This window comes from Bombina bombina, chromosome 1 (genome assembly GCF_027579735.1).
Source record: "Bombina bombina isolate aBomBom1 chromosome 1, aBomBom1.pri, whole genome shotgun sequence".
Taxonomy (NCBI): Eukaryota; Metazoa; Chordata; class Amphibia; order Anura; family Bombinatoridae; genus Bombina; species Bombina bombina.
The window spans coordinates 1102473091-1102495469 of record NC_069499.1 but is presented as its reverse complement, the minus strand read 5'-3'; the positions used below and the strand labels follow the sequence as shown (position 1 = coordinate 1102495469).

Genomic DNA, 22379 nt, shown 5'->3' with positions numbered 1-22379 from the left:
TGAAAAATCCAACTATCCTCTAAGGATATAGTAGTTCTCTTAGCTAAGCTGGAAACTACTCCTTTCACCCTAGGAAATGTTTGCCCAGCCTCCTTAGCCGAGTCGGTTATGGGAAACATCTCTAAGTATAGGGTATGCGGTCTTTTCCATTCCTTATAACTTACTGGACGCACTAGGATAGATTACACCGGTATAGTCGGAGTCGTCCAGGATAGCTAAAACCTCCTAAAGTACCAAATGAAGGTGTTAAAGCTAAGGAACTGGAAGAAAAAACAACCTCAGGATCAAAGATATTATTCATCTGAGACTGAGGATTTTCTCTCATATAATGCCGAAGTATCTTCCTCCAACAGGGAAGAACCATTCGGAATAGCAACTACTGAACCAGCGCCTTAAACGATTGAAAATAATTCCTCTAGTAATTTTATCTTCCACGTGGGAAAAACATAGAATGCATGAGATGCAGAGTAACTCCGGACGGAGTGTGAGAGGAAGCGCAGGGCACTGCATGTGGGCCATAACATTTTGTGTGCACTATAGGTTTGTGGCATAAAGTGACCATTGTCAACATACTCCCAAACAGCAAACGCCTGAAAATGAGAAGGTTCAGAAAAAAAAAAAAAAAAAGTGTGTAATTTTTTAATAAAAATTGATACATAAAAAACGTTACTGTCTCTTTAAATTTTAAAAGTAATTTATTATTTATGTGTGCAGAAACAATCCAATTAGTATGTTAACATTGCTGTACATTAAAGAAGCAATGTCTTGTGCAGCAATTCCATATGAAAATTTCAAGGAACCGCAGAGCACTGCATGTGTCACAGTAAAATGAATATACACTTCCTTAAATAACCTGCTTCACATATAGAAGGGTAACTAAATAAAGATTTAACCATTTGTTAGAAAAAAATTAACATAGGTTAGAGATACTGTCTCTTTAAAATAATAAACCGAAAATCATCTTTATTATTATAAGGGCAGACATGGTTGAACACAGTATGGAATCGTATGTACTACACCTCAGCTTGACCCCGTTGAAGCGTTAGACAGTTCTTCATACACATCCTGTACAATCAGAGCGCTGTCTGAAGCGCAAACACTGAATAAGAATGAGTCTGTTACTTTCAAAATCGGAAGTGTTAAGGAGGAAATGATGTTCTGAACGGCGCCATCCTTCCCTCCTAGCGTATAGACAGAACTGTTAGGGAGGAAAGAATGCCTTGGCGCCATCTGCAAGCCCTCTCCCGGTCGCCATTATGTGATTTAGTAAAGGCACCGGGAGCAACAGGCTGTACTGCAACTATACTAAAAGCAAAAATATGCTAATCCGCTTTGGTACATGCACACTATAACGGTCATATGCAATAAAAATGAATAAAAAGCCACTATGAATCTCCCGGTCGCCATTATGAGTTTAAATAAATGCATCGGGAGCCACAGGCTAAACCTCCTGCAACAGTACACACTAAAAAAACGACTGTTGCCAGGAATTGAGTAAGCTGTTGAATCATGATCTTACCCTAGATCCTTTAATATACCTGTTTCATATTATACCTAAGCTCCCATTTAAACAGCACACTTCTCTTCTTCAGTTGGCTATATGTAGCGCTAAACAATTAATTCCTAGGTTATGGAAATCAGAAGCCACACCAACTTTAATGTTATGGAAATCACAGATGGAGACAAATTTATCATTAGAGAGATATTTTTATTACACAACGGGCAAATTGGAATTTCATGCTGAAATGATGTTCTTTTGGGAATCCCACTATTACCCCAGACAATGGCAGTAACAATGGCCAGACTTCTACGGCTGGGGGTACATATATTGGTCCTGACATGTGAGGAAACATAGGTACATCCCCATTTTTATACTGACAGTTAATACTCTATCGGAGACATAGGCATTTATATACACCCAAATGTATCTACTTTTAGGCAGAACAAGAGTGCTGACAGACTTGGTGGAGGGGTAACACATATTGATTAAATGTTTGAATGCGTTTACAATGACTATAATAGGTAAAGATAAGATAATCGCTGGATGAACCTGCTTTACGAGACAATTGTAAAATGTTAATGTATTCTCTTTGTGTTGAACTTTGATTGCACACATGTTGCCATTCTTGGAGTCCTGTTTTCGTTGTGACATATATGTTTGTTGTATTGTATTGTAAAATCTTGACACAAATAAAAGATTAAACAAAAAAAAACTGCGGTTGCCATAAACAAAACATAGCCATTGGGAGAAAAGAATCCCTGGTCACCTTTACGGACAAACTTAACAGCTACAGAAGATAGCTCTACTGTTTGCAGGGTTTCCTGTAAGCATTTTATGCCCAGCAATAGAATATATTGCATGTCTAAGAGCCCACATCACACATATGCCATTGTCTGCGACCTAACTGCCTTAATGTCCCCTCCTAAAGCTAGGAAAATCTGAGACCCAGTGTAATGAGGTTATATGAATAATTAACAAAGTGCCCAAACTTTCTCTGAGATCCTCTCCCCTAGAAAAGAAGTTAGCACTTACCTCATCTGCCTGGCAGCAAGGCAGTTTCCAGGTTTAAGAGGTCCTCTCCCTCCCATGGACCTGAAATAAACGAAATTGCTGAGCAAAATCCCCCAGGTTTTTAGAGTTAGGGCAGCAGAGGAGGCGCAGTGAGAATTATGTCCCTCAAGTTCCCATTGCTTTAAAGCCACCAAAGCTCTCCTGTAGAGACTGATATAGACTACACACTCTGGCACTACTTTAAAAAAAGGAAATTTATGCTTCCCCGATTAAAAAAATTTTTTACGATATGATGAGTCCACGGATTTCATCCTTACTTATGGGATTACACCTCCTGATTAACAGGAAGTGGCAAAGAGCACCACAGCAGAGCTGTATATATAGCTCCTCCCTTCCCTCCCCCTCCAGTCATTCGACCGAAGTTAGGAAGAGAAAGGAAAAGTCAAAGGTGCAGAGGTGACTGAAGTTTAACAAAAATAAGTAAATACCTGTCTTAGAAATGACTGGGTGGGCTGTGGACTCGTCATATAGTAAAAGAAATACATTTATCAGGTAAGCATAAATTTCCTTTTCTTTTACAAGATATGACGAGTCCACGGATTTCATCCTTACTTATGGGATACAATACCAAAGCTATAGGACACGGATGAAAGGGAGGGACAAGACAGGAACCTAAACAGAAGGCACCACTGCTTGAAGAACCTGTCTCCCAAAACCAGCCTCAGAAGAAGCAAAAGTATCAAATTTGTAAAATTTGGAAAAAGTGTGAAGAGACGACCAAGTTGCAGCCTTGCAAATCTGTTCAACAGAAGCATCGTTTTTAAATGCCCATGAAGAAGTCACAGCCCTAGAAGAATGAGCCGTAATTCTTTCAGGAGGCTGCTGTCCAGCAGTCTCATACGCCAGACAGAGGATACTCTTCAGCCAAAAAGAAAGAGGCAGCCGAAGCTTTCTGGCCCCTACGACTTCCAGAAAAAAAAAGAAATAAAGAAGATGATTGACAAAAATCTTTAGTCGCCTGCAAGTAAAACTTTAGGGCACGGACCACGTCCAAGTTATGCAACAAACACTCCTTCGTAGAAGAAGGATTAGGACACAATGAAGTAACAACAATTTCCTGATTAATACTCTTAGTAGAAAAAACCTTAGGAAGAAAAACCAGGTTTGTTACGTAAAATCACCTTATCCAAATAGAAATTAAAATAAGGAGAGTCACATTGTAACGCTGAAAGCTCGGAAACTCTACGACTAGAAGAAAAACAACCAAAATATAACCTTCCAAGATAACAACTCAATATCTATGGAATGTATGGGTTCAAACGGAACCCCTTGAAGAACATTAAGAACTAAATTCAAACTGCAGGGTGGAGCAAGTGGTCTAAACACAGGCTTGATTCTGGTCAGAGCCCGACAAAAATACTGAACGTCTGGAACATCTGCCAAACGCTTGTGTAGAAAATCGATAAAGCAGAAATGTGTCCCTTTAAGGAACTTGCTGATAACCCCTTCTCCAATCCTTCTTGGAGAAAAGATAAAATCCTGGGGTCCCAACTCTATTCCGTGAGTAGCCCTTGGATTCGCACCAATAAAGATATTTATACAGGTACCGTGAGAAGATACCCCACATACAAACAGGTGCTGCAATTACAAACTCCCGGGCAGTTTGGAGTCCCATGTGTCTGAAAAATACAGAATGCTCAATAAAACTAACTCCCGGTCGGCTGATATAACTGCCGGGAGAGCATGCACCATGTGTTTGCTTAATGTCAGCTTACAAACAGACATATTCATCACCATAAAAAGTGTCAATGTGGACTAAGGGGCGCATACAGCAAAAACCTAGTACACACCCAGAGACAAGCTCTATCCAGAAACGCTCTCACACACTAACATAAATGTGCCCTGAACGATTCACATTATCTACCCCCCCACCTCCTACCAGTTAATGGAGGTCCTCGGGAATGTAAAGGGCTTGTAGACAGGAGGTAGCAGCGACTCCTGAGTTTATTCTGTCCCAGGGGAAAAACAAGCTGCACATACCTTGTTGCTGATTGCCAGCATGAAAACATCACACAGCTACAAAGAAGTCCTTATTCTCTTCTTGTTGATCTGTGGAGACATACAGGGCCTTAGTTAGTATGTCTAAGACCACTTTAAAAAGGGCAGCATTCCAATGCCTTAAAGCCACCTGTAGCGCCATGAGCTCTTTTTCCAACAAGAAGCTGATCAGGTTCTGGCTACCCTTGAAAGAAAATAGTACCCACTGGCACCATTTGAAAATAAAAAATTCTTGATTGAAGAAAATAAACTAACACCTCCCTTTACCTCTTCCTAGTCTAACACAGGCAAAGAGAATGACTGGAGGGGAAGGGAAGGGAGGGGCTATATATACAGCTCTGCTGTGGTGCTCTTTGCCACTTCCTGTTAATCAGGAGGCGTAATCCCATAAGGATGAAATCCGTGGACTCGTCATATCTTGTAAAAGAAATAAACTCTTGATTGAAGAATCTAATCTAACACCTCACTTTACCTCTTCCTATCACTAACGTAGGCAAAGAGAATGACTGGAGTAAGAGGGAAGGGAGGAGCTATTTAACAGCTTTGCTGTGGTGCTCTTTGCCTCCTCTTGCTGACCAGGAGGTGAATATCCAATTAGTAATTAAGATGATCCGTGGACTCATTGTGTCTTAAAAAAAGAAATTAAAGTTGTATTATAGATAGTAGATCTGATTTTCACATACCCCTTCTCATCCCGACGCCGATATACTACTTTTTTTCTTTGGGAGACGTTTCCTTATCTATTGATTTTCTGGCCATTAGGCGGCCAACTCCCCACACAAAACGCCCATTTGATCCACCGCACATGCGCTTCATATTTCTTCTGATTCCTTGCATATAGAAGAGCATTGCGCATGCCCACCACACCTGATTTCAGTAGCGAGCTTGGATGCTCTCTACGTCACAGAATCAATAAACTAGGAAATTGAAAGGAGCAGTAAGGAGCTTAAACTATTAATAAAAATTATTTAGAAATATTTATTAAAAAAAAATAAAAAAAATTTTTTTAAAAAAAAGGAACTTGGCAACTATTATATATATTGTATTCAAGCTACCTACCTATTCCACACAGCCCAACTTTACCATCACTTTAACTGGTAGGCAGCCATATTACTGTACTTACCAGAAGCCTAAACCATCCTTAATTAGGTTCCATGCAGGAGAACAAGTTTTTAAAGCCACCATATAGCACAAGACACAAAAAGGTAAAACATCTGCACCAATGAACTGTACCACTGACACATAGAAGATTTGTAGGTCTAGTTTTTTTAGAATAAATGGTTCTAAACCAACCTGATTCCTCTGCCGCCCCATCAACAAGACACAGAGCACATATAGCACTTCAACCTTGTACATGATCTCGTGCATGATCTTCATCGATTGAGGGAGCTGGGTCCTGGATGTAGGGTTTGCAAGATTGCTCTCATCTGAAGATTCTAAAAGAGATGAAATATTTTAGAATGATTAGGCAATGAGTCCTAAAACAAATTCATTCTGCTGTATCTGAACAACAAGTCGAGTTCTGTAATAACACATACTGGTATTGCTTTTCATTACAATTTATCAAACAAAGCTTAAAAAAAAAAAAACAAAAAAAAAAACACAAGTTCACCAATTTGTAATAAAGGCAGAATAAATTAAGACAGGCTGAGGCAGATAAGTATCATTACACAAAAATCATTCAGCTGACTAGTAGAACAACTGTCCAGCATTATGTAGGGCTGTCCTGAATAAAAATGTTCAGACCTGACCTTCTGCCTTTATGTACGGCGTTTTGTTAAAGGACCATTACATTTGACAATTCAACAACACATACAATGTTTCCTTATTGCAAGTGAACAGGGGTTAAAGTCAGACACACACTTTTAGAACACATGAAGGGGCATTTTTATATAGATGATGTTGAATAATCCAAAAAGCTAAGACGTTTAAAGAGAAAGTCAACCCAAAAACATAGTTTATGCTTACCAGATAAATTCCTTTCAGATAGGGAGAGTCCAGGGCTTCATTCCTTACTTTTAGGAAATACAACACACCTGGCCAGCAGGAGGAGGCAAAGACACCCCAGCCAAAGGCTTAAATATCCCTCCCACTTCCTCATTACCCCAGTCATTCTGCCAAGGGAACAATGAACAGTAGGAGAAACATTAGGGTATAAATGGTGCCAGAATAATAAAATAGGGGACCGCCCATAGACAAGAAAAAATGGGCGGGGCCGAGGACTCTCCCTATCCGGAAGGAAAGGAATTTATCTGGTAAGCATAAATTAGGTTTTCCTTCCTAAGATAGGGAGAGTCTACGGCTTCATTCCTTACTGCTGGGAAAACTATACCCAAGCTCCAGAGGACACTGAATGAATAACGGGAGGGAACAAAAAAGGAAGAGGCTGGCCCTATTCTGAGGGCACCAAAGCCTGCAAAACTTTTCTCCTGAAAGCTGCTTCAGCCGAAGCAAAAACATCAAACTTGTAAAATTTGGAAAAATTTTATAAGGAGGACCAGGTAGCCACCTTACAAAATCTGATCCACAGAGGCCTCGTTCTTAAAGGCCCAAGAGGAAGCCACTGCTCTAGTGGAATGAGCCATTAACCTCCCAGGAGGACGATGTCCCGCTGTCTCGTAAGTTAAGTGGATGACACTCCTTAACCAAAGAGATAGGGAAGTCGAAGTAGCCTTCTGCCCCTTACGCTTCCCCAAATAGACAACAAACAAAGAGGAAGATTGTCTAAACTCCTTAGTAGCTTGAAGATAGAACTTTAAGGCGCAAACCACATCCAAAAATTGTGAAGCAAGTGTTCCTTCGATGGAGGATTAGGACACAAGGAAGGAACCACAATCTCCTGATTGATGTTGCGATCTGACACAACCTTGGGGGGGGGGCGGAAACTAATTTAGTACGTAACTGCTTTATCTGCATGAAAAAAAAAAATCAGATTAGGGGGCTCACACTGCAAAGCAGAGATCTCAAACTCTGCGTGCAGAGGCATTAGCCAATAAAAAGAGAACCTTCCAAGATAACAATTTAATGTCAACGGAATGCAGAGGCTCAAATGGAACCTGTGGCAAAACCAGAAGAACAAGATTTAGGCTCTAATTCTGCTTGGATTTATTCCAGGACTGAGCCGGCTTTCAAGTACTCTTCGGTTGCTCGGGCGTGGATTGTCATCGTTGGGATTTGAAAGAACGAAAAATAGAAGATTGTCGTCCCTTAGACTTGTTCTTATCTTGCCGTAGGAAGGCACCCTTGCCTCCGGTAACCATAGAAATAATGGAGTCCCGGTCTGAACCAAATAGAATCTTTCCCTTGAAGGGAAGAGAAAGGAGTCTGGACTTAGAAGTCATATCCGCAGACCAAGACTTCAACCAGAGCGCCCGGCGGGCTAGGACTGCAAAGCCAAAAGCCTTTAATAATTTGCATGTTCGCATCACAGATAAAAGGATTAGCAATTCTCAGAGCTTTAATCCTGTCTTGAATATCCTCGAGGGGAGACTCCACCTCAATGAGTTCCGATAGAGTCGCACCAGTAGGTAGCCGATTCGGCAACAGCAGCCGCTGGTTGAAACAAAAATCATGCATGTTGAAACATCTTTCTCATCCATCGGCTCTCTGAACGTAGAACTATCCTCAAGAGGTACAATAGTACATTTAGCAAGTGTAGAGATAGCACAATCCACCTTAGGAATGAAGCCCCACAAATCCAGTTGAGAGTCCGGGACCAGGAACAACTTTTTAAAAGTAGACGAGGGGGAAAAGGAAGAACCAATTATTTCCCATTCTTTCTTAATGTTCACCATCTTAACCGGCATAGGAAAAGTCAAAGGAACTTTCCTGTCTTCGTAAACTCTGTCTAATTTAGGCATCATAGGTTCTTCAGGCAGCGCGTCCTCTGGAACCTCTAAAGTAGACAGAACCTCCTTTAGATTTAAAATTGAGCACTTGCGTTTTTAATTAAAGGACGGTTCCTCCACAGCAGGAGGCTTAGACGCAAAGGACTCTGACCCAGAAAGTTCACCCTCTGAAGCTACAGAGGTTAACTGATCATCGGATAACGGGAACAACATAATTTATGCTTACCTGATAAATTCCTTTCTCCTGTAGTGTAGTCAGTCTACGGGTCATCATTACTTATGGGATATTAACTCCTCCCCAACAGGAAGTGCAAGAGGATCACCCAAGCAGAGCTGCTATATAGCTCCTCCCCTCTACGTCACACCCAGTCATTCGACCAGGAACCAAACGAGAAAGGAGAAACTATAGGGTGCAGTGGTGACTGGAGTATAATTAAAAAATTTAGACCTGCCTTAAAAAACAGGGCGGGCCGTGGACTGACTACACTACAGGAGAAAGGAATTTATCAGGTAAGCATAAATTATGTTTTCTCCTGTTAAGTGTAGTCAGTCCACGGGTCATCATTACTTATGGGATACCAATACCAAAGCTAAGTACACGGATGACGGGAGGGACAGGCAGGATCTCTATACGGAAGGAACCACTGCCTGAAGAACCTTTCTCCCAAAAACAGCCTCCGAGGAAGCAAAAGTGTCAAATTTGGAAAATTTGGAAAAAGTATGAAGAGAAGACCAAGTTGCAGCCTTGCAAATCTGTTCAACAGAGGCCTCGTTCTTAAAGGCCCAAGTGGAAGCCACAGCTCTAGTAGAATGAGCTGTAATCCTTTCAGGAGGTTGCTGTCCAGCAGTCTCATAGGCTAAGCGTATTATGCTACGAAGCCAAAAGGATAGAGAGGTAGCAGATGCTTTTTGACCTCTCCTCTGTCCAGAATAAACGACAAACAGGGAAGAAGTTTGTCGAAAATCTTTAGTTGCCTGTAAATAAAATTTCAGGGCACGGACTACATCTAGATTGTGCAGAAGTTGTTCCTTCTTTGAAGAAGGGTTAGGACACAATGATGGAACAACAATCTCTTGATTGATATTCTTGTTAGTGACTACCTTAGGTAAGAACCCAGGTTTAGTACGCAGAACTACCTTATCTGAATGAAAAATCAGATACGGAGAATCACAATGTAAGGCTGATAATTCAGAGACTCTACGAGCCGAGGAAATAGCCATTAAAAACAGAACTTTCCAAGATAACAGCTTGATATCAATGGAGTGAAGGGGTTCAAACGGAACACCCTGTAAAACGTCAAGAACTAAGTTTAAGCTCCACGGCGGAGCAACAGATTTAAACACAGGCTTAATCCTGGCCAAAGCCTGACAAAAAGCCTGAACGTCTGGACCTTCTGACAGACGCTTGTGTAAAAGGATGGACAGAGCTGAGATCTGTCCCTTTAACGAACTAGCAGATAAACCCTTTTCTAAACCTTCTTGTAGAAAAGACAATATCCTAGGAATCCTAACCTTACTCCATGAGTAACCCTTGGATTCGCACCAGTGTAAGTATTTACGCCATATCTTATGGTAAATTTTCCTGGGAACAGGTTTCCTAGCCTGTATTAAGGTATCAATTACTGGCTCTGAAAATCCACGCTTTGATAAAATTAAGCGTTCAATTTCCATGCAGTCAGCTTCAGAGAAATTAGGTTTTGATGTTTGAAAGGACCCCGAATTAGAAGGTCCTGTCTCAGAGGCAGAGACCAAGGTGGACAGGATGACATGTCCACTAGATCTGCATACCAGGTCCTGCGTGGCCACGCAGGCGCTATTAGAATCACTGATGCTTTCTCCTGTTTGATCCTTGCAATCAAACGAGGAAGCATCGGGAATGGAGGAAACACATAAGCCATCCTGAAGGTCCAAGGTGCTGTCAAGGCATCTATCAGGACCGCTCCCGGGTCCCTGGACCTGGACCCGTAACGAGGAAGCTTGGCGTTCTGGCGAGACGCCATGAGATCCAAATCTGGTTTGCCCCAACGTCGAAGTATTTGGGCAAAGACCTCCGGATGAAGTTCCCACTCCCCCGGATGAAAAGTCTGGCGACTTAGGAAATCCGCCTCTCAGTTGTCCACTCCTGGGATGTGGATCGCTGACAGGTGGCAAGAGTGAGACTCTGCCCAGCGAATTATCTTTGATACTTCCATCATCGCTAGGGAACTTCTTGTCCCTCCCTGATGGTTGATGTAAGCCACAGTCGTGATGTTGTCCGACTGAAACCTGATAAACCTCAGAGTTGCTAACTGAGGCCAAGCCAGTAGGGCATTGAGAACTGCTCTCAATTCCAGAATGTTTATTGGAAGGAGACTCTCCTCTTGAGTCCATGATCCCTGAGCCTTCAGGGAATTCCAGACAGCGCCCCAACCTAGAAGGCTGGCGTCTGTAGTTACAATTGTCCAGTCTGGTCTGCTGAAGGGCATCCCCCTGGACAGATGCGGCCGAGAAAGCCACCATAGAAGAGAATCTCTGGTCTCCTGATCCAGATTCATCGTAGGGGACAAATCTGAGTAATCCCCATTCCACTGACTTAGCAAGCACAATTGCAGCGGTCTGAGGTGCAGGCGTGCAAAAGGAACTATGTCCATTGCCGCTACCATTAAGCCGATTACCTCCATGCATTGAGCCACTGACGGGTGTTGAATGGAATGAAGGACACGGCAAGCATTTAGAAGCTTTGTTAGCCTGTCCTCTGTCAGGTAAATTTTCATTTCTACAGAATCTATAAGAGTCCCCAAGAAGAGAACTCTTGTGAGTGGTAAGAGAGAACTCTTCCCCTCGTTCACTTTCTACCCATGCGACCTTAGAAAAGCCAGTACTAACTCTGTATGAGACTTGGCAGTTTGAAAGCTTGACGCTTGTATCAGAATGTCGTCTAGGTACGGAGCTACCGAAATTCCTCGCGGTCTTAGTACCGCCAGAAGAGAGCCCAGAACCTTTGTAAAGATTCTTGGAGCCGTAGCCAACCCGAAGGGAAGAGCTACAAACTGGTAATGCCTGTCTAGGAAGGCAAACCTTAGATACCGGTAATGTTCTCTGTGAATCGGTATGTGAAGATAAGCATCCTTTAAATCCACTGTGGTCATGTACTGACCTCTTTGGATCATGGGTAAGATTGTCCGAATAGTTTCCATCTTGAACGATGGAACTCTTAGGAATTTGTTTAGGATCTTTAAATCCAATATTGGTCTGAAGGTTCCCTCTTTTTTGGGAACCACAGATTTGAGTAAAACCCTTGTCCGTGTTCCGATCGCGGAACTGGGTGGATCACTCCCATTAGTAAAAGGTCTTGTACACAGCGTAGAAACGCCTCTTTCTTTATCTGGTTTGTTGACAACCTTGAAAGGTGAAATTTCCCTTGTGGAGGAGAAGCTTTGAAGTCCAGAAGATATCCCTGAGATATGATCTCCAACGCCCAGGGATCCTGGACATCTCTTGCCCAAGCCTGGGCGAAGAGAGAGAGTCTGCCCCCCACTAGATCCGCTTCCGGATCGGGGGCCCTCACTTCATGCTGTCTTAGGGGCAGCAGCAGGTTTTCTGGCCTGCTTGCCCTTGTTCCAGGTCTGGTTAGGTTTCCAGCCTTGTCTGTAGCGAGCAACAGCTCCTTCCTGTTTTGGAGCAGAGGAAGTTGATGCTGCTCCTGCCTTGAAGTTACGAAAGGCACGGAAATTAGACTGTCTAGCCCTAGGTTTGGCTCTGTCTTGAGGCAGGGCATGGCCTTTACCTCCCGTAATATCAGCGATAATTTCTTTCAAACCGGGCCCGAATAAAGTCTGCCCCTTGAAAGGTATGTTAAGTAATTTCGATTTAGAAGTTACATCAGCTGACCAGGATTTTAGCCACAGCGCTCTGCGTGCCTGAATGGCGAATCCGGAATTCTTAGCCGTAAGTTTAGTTAAATGTACTACGGCATCAGAAATAAATGAATTAGCTAGCTTAAGGGTTTTAAGCTTAAGTGAAATCTCATCTAATGTCGCTGAGTCAAGGGTGTCTTCCAGAGACTCAAACCAAAATGCAGCCGCAGCCGTGACAGGCGCAATGCATGCAAGGGGTTGTAATATAAAACCTTGTTGAACAAACATTTTCTTAAGGTAACCCTCTAACTTTTTATCCATTGGATCTGAAAAAGCACAGCTATCCTCCACCGGGATAGTGGTACGCTTAGCTAAAGTAGAAACTGCTCCCTCCACCTTAGGGACCGTTTGCCATAAGTCCCGTGTGGTGGCGTCTATTGGAAACATTTTTCTGAATATAGGAGGGGGTGAGAAAGGCACACCGGGTCTGTCCCACTCCTTAGTAATAATTTCAGTAAGTCTCTTAGGTATAGGAAAAACGTCAGTACTCGTCGGTACCGCAAAATATTTATCCAACCTACACATTTTCTCTGGGATTGCAACTGTGTTACAATCATTCAGAGCCGCTAACACCTCCCCTAGCAACACACGGAGGTTTTCCAGCTTAAACTTAAAATTTGAAATGTCTGAATCCAATTTATTTGGATCAGATCCGTCACCCGCAGAATGAAGCTCTCCGTCCTCATGCTCTGCATATTGTGACGCAGTATCAGACATGGCCCTAGCATTATCAGTATACTCTGTTCTCATCCCAGAGTGATCTCGTTTACCTCTAAGTTCTGGCAATTTAGACAAAACTTCAGTCATAACATTAGCCATGTCTTGTAAAGTGATTTGTAATGGCCGCCCTGATGTACTTGGCGTTACAATATCACGCACCTCCTGAGCGGGAGATGCAGGTACTGACACGTGAGGCAAGTTAGTCGGCATAACTTCCCTCTCGTTGTCTGGTGAATGTTGCTTAACATGTACAGATTGACTTTTATTTAAAGTAGCATCAATGCAATTAGTACATAAATTTCTATTGGGCTCCACCTCGGCTTTTGAACATATTGCACAAAGAGTTTCCTCTGAGTCAGACATGTTTAAACAAACTAGCAATTAGACTAGCAAGCTTGGAAATGCTTTTCAACTAAATTTACAAGCAATATGTAAAAACGTTACTGTGCTTTTAAGAAGCACACAAAAACTGTCACAGTTGAATAACAATGAACCGGATTAGTTATATAAATCAAAATTAGCAAAGGATTGCACACATTAGCAATGGATGATTAACCCTTAATATCAGAAAAAAACGTATAACAATTGACAATATAAACGTTTTTATCACAGTCAAGCATAGTCTCACAGGTCTGCTGTGAGTGATTACCTCCCTCAAAACTAGTTTTGAAGACCCCTGAGCTCTGTGGAGACGTCCTGGATCATGCAGGGAGAAAAAGACAGACTGTGACTGAATTTCTGATGCGTAGTAAAAGCGCCAAAATAGGCCCCTCCCACTCACACTACAACAGTGAGGGGAGCTCAGTAAACTGTTTTAATTTTAAAACAACGACAGCCATGTGGAAAATAAAGCCCAAAAACAATTTTCACCAAGTACCTCAGAGAATTAAACGATTTAACATGCCAGCAAACGTTTAAAATCAAATATATGAAATGTCTTTAAAAAGCCTGCTGCTAGTCGCTCCCACTGCAAGTTAGGCTAAAAAATATATGCATACAGTATTTTCCCAGTGAAGTGCCATTCCCCAGAAATACTTAAGTGTTAACATATATACATGTCAGCCTGATACCAGTTGCTACTACTGCATTTAAGGCTGTACTTACATTATATCGGTATTAGCAGTATTTTCAAAGTCAATTCCATTCCTTAGAAAATAATATACTGCAACATACCTCTTTGCAGGTGAACCTGCCCGCTGTCCCCTGATCTGAAGTTACCTTACTCCTCAGAATGGCCGAGAACAGCAAACGGATCTTAGTTACGTCCGCTAAGATCATATACAATAACTCAGGTAGATTCTTCTTCAAATTCTGCCTGAGAAGGAAACACACTCCGGTGTCGTTTAAAATAACAAACTTTTGATTGAAGATATAAAAAAAACTAAGTTTAATCACCACAGTCCTCTCACACATCCTATCTATTAGTTGGGTGCAAGAGAATGACTGGGTGTGACGTAGAGGGGAGGAGCTATATAGCAGCTCTGCTTGGGTGATCCTCTTGCACTTCCTGTTGGGGAGGAGTTAATATCCCATAAGTAATGATGACCCGTGGACTGACTACACTTAACAGGAGAAATAATAGCTAAATCCGATAAATATTTAGATGACTCCGGGTCAGGAGAGCTATGTTTAACCTTTCTCTTGCGTTTGTTAGAGCAAGGTAATGCACTGAAGGCCGGGTGGAGGATTAGATGTGCTACGGGGAACTGCATGTGGAGTGGATAATGTAGCAAGGGTAGTAATCTCACGGGACGCCGAGTCCTGAGAGGTAGACGGCTCAGAGGGACTAAGAGCCTTAGCAGGCTTGTCTCCCTTCTTAGACTTTATAACAGTGTTAAGGCATGTGGAACATAATTGAGTGGGCGGGAAAACCATGGCCTCCTCACAATATAAACAGGTATGATTTAGTACAGAAGGAGTACCTTCTTACATGTCAGCGTCCTCCATAGCTCAGGTTATACACACAGAAGGACACAAATATAAACGTTTTTATTATAGAAAACTGCACCTTTATACTCCCAATGGTTGGGGCACTTACCACCTCCTAGACCCAGACAGTTAACAGAGGAAACGCTCTCCTCAGGTTCAAGTCTCACCCGGAATGGAGGAAATGAACAGACCACACCCGGTCAAACAGAGTGCAGGACAGTATTTACCCTGTTATTACAAGTACAGCAAGGAATAGGAGCTGTGCAACACTTTCAAAAACAAAAGTGAATCTTAAAAGTGAAACCTGTTTGTTCCAGCCAAAAACACAGTCTATCAGCTCAGGAAAAAAAAAACCACACAAAGCAGCATGTAAATAACAAATACACTGATTAATTAACCCCAACTGTTCAATAAACCCCCTTCAGAGGATATTAACCCTGGATCCTATCAAGGTATAAAGGAGCCACACTGTGACCCTGTTATAGCGTTTTATGTGTAAAAATTTAAACAATCTTACCTCCAGGATCTATGCTGTGGAACAGAACACAGCCTCTCAAGTGTCAGTCTTATAGCAGCGCTCCTGACATGGACTTGAGTGAGAGAAAGCATGCAGTGAAACTCGTCCACACTGATTGCTTAGGAGCTGTTAGCAGTAGTCTGGATGGATTCGCAGAAAAACTTTCCCTGCATCTCCAGACCCTAAAAATTTATAAATACTCTCACTAAGAGGTTCACATGACTACTTAAAACTCCAGTCCTATCTCGAAGGGCAGATACCCTTTTTCAGGACTCTCTGAATCTTCTGACACTTCGCTACCACCTCCTAACGTGACGAAAGGCAAAGAATGACTAGGGTAATGAGGAAGTGGGAGGGATATTTAAGCCTTTAGCTGGGGTGTCTTTGCTGCCTCCTCCTGGTGGCCAGGTGTTGTATTTCCCAACAGTAAGGAATGAAGCCGTGGACTCTCCCTATCTTAGGAAGGAAAATTAATGTAACTTCTTTAGATTATGTAAGTAACAAGTTTTACAGCAAAACTGTAGCCCAATTTGGATCAAAAAATACTTTGCAAGTAAAAACACTTCTCCTACTCCGGCCGTTTTGAAATGGTCACCTGACCTCTCCTTTCCCTGACGTCAACCAAACAAATTCCAGCTTCAGCTAAAGGATCCGTGTCGATGCCGCACGTGCATGTTTCACACATGCGCAATGGGCCATTTTCATCAATGGGGGCATTTTCAGTATCTGAAAAAGCAACTCCAGACATCTCTCCTCTGTCACAGAGTCTCACCCACTTATGCAATAGTACTATTTCTGCTGAGGGTAGCTAAATAACCCCAGAGTAAGCCACACTGAAATGCAAGCACCAGGTGTTACACACAGTGCAGGGTGATCAACACAGCAGGGTCACTGACACACTTGCATTTAATGTATTGTAGGAAGTGTTTCTGCCCATTACTAGAGGATCTCACTATACCTCTAACCAGACTGTGCTCACACTCCCCTTCCACCAGCAGCAGCATTTACTGAAGATTTTCTATTCTCTGTCCAGGGGGAACTTAGTTCCACCTGCAAAAAAGTGCAGGAACTCTGTTCCCATGCATTCCTGCTGGACTTGACCCCTGCAAGTGAAGCATTATTGCAATATACATTCATTATTTATTTTGCAGCCATTTGTTGTGAAATATCTACAAAGTGTGCTTGTTTAACTTTCTCCCAGGGAGGCTTGAGTTAATACTTTTAGGCAATTTATGTGATCTTTTGTTTACATTTCCCTCCCTCCTTAACCTTCTGTGGTGTCACATGCTTATAACAAGGTGGATTATCAGTTTTGCATCAACAATCATGATAGGAAAATCATTATTTGTCATAGTAACCAAGTTGAATCAGTGTATGCTAAACCTCCTAAAAGTATACAAGAGGGCGGGCTACCCAGGCTGCACATGTGCAAACAGTGATATATCTGGATATTAGTTTGTGATAGATTAGCAAGTATTTAGTTCTGGGGACAGGGAAATCAGTGAAAAGAACATAAAACAATACACTAATATGACAAAATAAAAAGGTGCAGTTTTCATTGCAAGATTATTTTTATATAAGAAGGTTCATAATCATGTAGTTTACAATTTGTGTTTAATGTCCCTTTAAACAATACCTAGTGGAATGTCAATTTACTGTTACAATGACCAAGATACCAGGTATGTGCAAATGAAGGGCTGCTTTATCCCCTGGTAGCTATACTGTGGGTGGAATGGAGTGTAAAGCGTAACCCACCATTTCTTTTTGAAGACTGCTGATTAAGGCAGAAACAGCTTTGACAAACATCTGGGTCTACAGGGTTAAACTGGCATAGGTTCCAAGCAGTGGGGAATACTTTACCAAAGATTTTTTTATTTTTAAATCCTCTTGATATAACAAGCTACAATGCAGGGTACAGGTTTCAGGAAATGTGTAATAGGGAATTGTGACAAAGTATACCTGTGCCACTCTGATCTGCTTCTTCATTAGCCACTCGCATTAAGGCATCCAGCACCAGGGCGTTATCTAACCATGTGTACCACTCCTCCAACTCTTGCAGGAAGCTGGTTGTGCCCGTGGACTCAGAAACTTTCCTTGTGGCAAGCTTGCACAACCTTTCAATGAATCCAGGGATGTTAAGCAGAGTTGCTGTAACATTAAAAAGAAATAGAAATTTTTAGAACACCTGGGCAAATATTGCACAAAATAACCTCCGACTCCCTTCAAAGCCACAAATAACAGAATTTATGTTTACCTGATAAATTTCTTTCTCCTATGGTGTATCCGGTCCATGGCTTCATCCTTACTTGTGGGATATTCTCATTCCCTACAGGAAGTGGCAAAGAGAGCACACAGCAGAGCTGTCCATATAGCTCCCCCTCTGGCTCCGCCCCCCAGTCATTCGACCGACGGTTAGGAGAAAAAGGAGAAACCATAGGGTGCAGTGGTGACTGTAGTGTACAAAAGAAAAATTTAAACCTGACTAAATGCCAGGGCGGGCCGTGGACCGGATACACCGTAGGAGAAAGAAATTTATCAGGTAAACATAAATTCTGTTTTCTCCTACATTGGTGTATCCGGTCCACGGCTTCATCCTTACTTGTGGGAACCAATACCAAAGCTTTAGGACACAGATGAAGGGAGGGAACAAGTCAGGTAACCTAAACGGAAGGCACCACTGCTTGTAAAACCTTTCTCCCAAAAATAGCCTCCGAAGAAGCATAAGTACCAAATTTGTAAAATTTGGCAAATGTGTGCAGAGAAGACCAGGTCGCTGCCTTACAGATCTGTTCAACAGAAGCCTCGTTCTTGAAAGCCCATGTGGAAGCCACAGCCCTCGTAGAATGAGCTGAAATTCGTTCAGGAGGCTGCCGTCCGGCAGTCTCATAAGCCAATCGGATGATGCTTTTAAGCCAGAAGGAGAGAGTGGTAGCAGTAGCTTTCTGACCTCTCCTCTTACCAGAATAGACGACAAACAAGGATGATGTCTGTCTGAAATCCTTTGTTGCTTCTAGATAGAATTTTAAAGCACGAACCACATCTAGATTGTGTAACAAACGTTCCTTTTTAGAAACCGGGTTTGGACACAGAGAAGGAACAACTATTTCCTGGTTAATATTCCTATTGGAAACCACTTTTGGAAGAAAACCAGGCTTGGTACGTAAAACTACCTTATCCGTATGAAACACCAGATAGGGTGAATTACATTGTAAAGCTGACAATTCAGAAACTCTTCTAGCAGAAGAAATAGCTACCAAAAACAAAACTTTCCAAGATAGTAACTTAATATCTATGGAATGTAAAGGTTCAAACGGGACCCCTTGAAGAACGGAAAGAACTAAATTTAGACTCCATGGAGGAGTCATAGGTCTGTAAACAGGCTTGATTCTGACTAAAGCCTGTACGAACGCCTGAACATCTGGCACAGTTGCCAGACGTTTGTGCAACAAGACAGACAGAGCAGATATCTGTCCTTTTAAAGAACTAGCTGACAGACCCTCAGACCCTTCTCCAATCCCTCTTGGAGAAAGGAAAGTATCCTTGGAATCCTAACTTTACTCCATGAGAAACCCTTGGATTCGCACCAACAGAGATATTTCTGCCATATTTTATGGTAAATTCTCCTGGTATAGATTCTTCCCGAGACCATAGACCCTGAGTTTTCAGAGAGTCCCAGACCGCGCCCCAGCCTAAGAGACTGGCGTCGGTCGTGACAATGATCCACTCCGGTCTGCAGAAGCTCATTCCCTGAGACAGGTGATCCTGAGACAACCACCAGAGGAGCGAGTCTCTGGTTTTCTGGTCCATTTGTATCTGGGGAAGACAAATCTGCATAATCCCCATTCCACTGCTTGAGCATGCACAGTTGCAGTGGTCTGAGATGAATTCTGGCAAAAGGGACTACGTCCATTGCCGCAACCATTAGACTGATTACCTCCATGCACTGAGCCACAGAAGGCTGAGGAATGGCATAAAGAACTCGACAAGCATTTGAAAGTTTTGACTTCCTGACCTCCGTCAGAAATATTTTCATCTCTACCGAGTCTATTATTGTTCCCAGGAAGGAAACCCTTGTGACCGGGGACAGAGAACTTTTTTCTACGTTCACCTTCCACCCGTGAGACCTTAGAAAGGCTAGAACAATATCCGTATGAGCCTTTGCTTTGTGGAAGGACGACGCCTGAATTAAGATGTCATCTAGGTAAGGTGCTACCGCAATGCCCCTTGGCCTTAGCACTGCAAGAAGGGACCCTAACAGCTTTGTGAAAATTCTTGGAGCAGTGGCCAATCCGAAGGGAAGAGCCACAAACTGATAATGTTTGTCCAGGAAGGCGAACCTTAGGAACTGATGGTGAACCTTGTGGATCGGAATATGCAGGTATGCATCCTTTAGGTCCACTGTAGTCATGTATTGACCCTCCTGGATCATTGGTAAGATTGTTCGAATAGTTTCCATTTTGAATGATGGAACTCTGAGGAATTTGTTTATGATTTTCAAATCCAGAATTGGCCTGAACGTTCCCTCCTTTTTGGGAACTACAAATAGGTTTGAGTAAAAACCCAGTCCTTGTTCTGCTTTTGGAATTGGGTGTATCACTCCCATCTTTAAAAGGTCTTCTACGCAATGTAAGAATGCCCGTCTCTTTGTCTGGTCTAAAATCAAGCGAGACATGTGAAACCTTCCCTTTGGAGGAAGGTCCTTGAATTCTAGGAGATACCCCTGAGAGACAATCTCTAAAGCCCAGGGGTCTGGGACATCTCTTGCCCAAGCCTGGGCAAAGAGAGAGTCTGCCCCCTACCAGATCCGGTCCCGGATCGGGGGCTATCCTTTCATGCTGATTTGGTAGCAGCAGCAGGCTTTTTGGCCTGTTTTCCCTTGTTCCAGCCTTGCAATGGTTTCCATGCTGGTTTGGGCTGGGATGCATTACCCTCTTGTCTAGAGGCTGTAGAGCTAGGGGCCGGTCCGTTAATGAAATTGTGAAAGGAACGAAAATTAGACTTATTTTTTGCTTTGAAAGGTCTATCCTGTGGAAGGGCATGGCCCTTTCCCCTAGTGATGTCTGAAATAATCTCTTTCAATTCTGGCCCGAATAGGGTCTTACCCTTGAAAGGAATATTAAGCAATTTTGTTTTGGACGACACATCCGCCGACCAAGATTTTAGCCAAAGCGCTCTGCGCGCCACTATTGCAAAACCTGAATTTTTCGCCGCTAATTTTGCTAATTGAAATGCGGCATCTAAAATAAAGGAATTAGCCAACTTCAGTGCGTGAATTCTGTCCATGACCTCATCATAATGAGTCTCCTTCTGGAGCGAATTTTCTAGTTCATCGAACCAAAAAGACGCCGCCGTGGTGACAGGAATAATGCACGAAATTGGTTGCAGAAGGAAACTTTGCTGAACAAAAATTTGTTTCTTAAGTAACCCTTCTAGTTTTTTATCCATAGGATCTTTGAAAGCGCAACTGTCCTCTATCGGTATAGTTGTGCGCTTAGCTAATGTTGAAACTGCCCCCTCAACCTTAGGGACCGTCTGCCATGCGTCCCTTCTAGGGTCAACAATGGGGAACATTTTCTTAAATATAGGAGGGGGAACAAATGGTACACCTGGCTTCTCCCCCTCCTTAGTCACTATATCCGCCACCCTCTTGGGTATCGGATAGCATCATAGTGCACTGGGACCTCTAAAAATTTGTCCATTTTGCACAATTTTTCTGGAATCACCAAAGGATCACAATCATCAAGTGTAGCTAGCACCTCCTTAAGTAGGGCGCGGAGGTGTTCTAGTTTAAATTTAAATGCAATGGTATCAGTCTCTGCCTGCTGAGAAACATTCCCTGTGTCAGAAATTTCTCCCTCAGACAGGCCCTCCCTCACCGCCAACTCAGATTGATGTGAGGGTACCACAGATTAATTATCCCCTGCGTCTGCTTGCTCGGCTTTTCATTTTTGCACTAGTTAGGTTGCGCTGGTATTACAAGTTGAAAAAAACAAAACAAAAAAAAATATTTTTCGTTAGCAGTAACCAGATTAGTGCAAAAATTTGGAACTTAGAATATCATGTCCAGCAGTCTAAGCCAAAACTAATTAAACTTCACAACCAGAGAGACAGGGAAGTAGAAGTGGCCTTCTGGCCCTTACGCTTTCCAGAGAAAACAACAAACAGGGCAGAAGATAGCCGAAAATCTTTAGTAGCTTGTAAGTTAAGCTTTAGAGCCTGCACATCATGCAAGTTATTCAAAAGACGTTCCTTCTTTTTGTCCTGATCCTTCTTCTCAAAAGGAACAACAATTTCCTGATTAATGTTTCGATCCGATACCACCTTAAGGAGAAACCCCAATTTAGTAAGAACTGCCTTAGCATGAAAAGGAAGGTAGGAGAAATCACACTGCAGAACTCAAAGCTCAGACACTCTACAAACGGAAGAAATGGCAACAAGAAACAAAAAATTCCAGGATAAATTTTATATCAACATGCATTGGCTTAAACGGAGCCTGCTGCAAAACTTTAAGAACTAAATTAAGGCTCCAAGGAGGAGCCACAGGTTTAAACACAGGCCTGATTCTAACTAGGACCTGTACAAAGACTTGAACATCTGGTAGGTCTGCCAGACGTTTGTGCAAAAGGATAGATAATGCAGAAATCTGACCCTTTAGGGTAATGACCGATAAACCCTTATCCAGGCCTTCCTGAAGAAGAAGGGAAAAAAAATAAAAATAAAAAAAAAGACAAAATCCGGGGAATCCTCACCCGGCTCCAGGAGAATCCCTTAGATTCACACCAAAACAGATATTTAAGCCATAGCTTAAAGGGACACTGAATCCAAACATTTTCTTTCGTGATTCAGATAGAGCATGAAATTTTAAGCATCTTTCTAATTTACTCCTATTAGCAATTTTT

At 42.4% G+C, this 22379-nt stretch overlaps 1 protein-coding gene across 1 annotated transcript in view; it reads right to left on the bottom strand.

Annotated features, from left to right (window-relative positions):
* TRPC4AP (transient receptor potential cation channel subfamily C member 4 associated protein) overlaps positions 1–22379 on the bottom strand; it is a 288555-nt gene that overhangs the window by 163428 nt on the left and 102748 nt on the right. The window contains exons 8-9 of the mRNA XM_053696832.1: positions 17440–17628; positions 5864–6006 (exon numbers count right to left, since the gene is read on the bottom strand). Coding sequence (XP_053552807.1) covers positions 5864–6006; positions 17440–17628 — 332 coding nt within the window. The remainder of the gene's footprint in view (positions 1–5863; positions 6007–17439; positions 17629–22379) is intronic.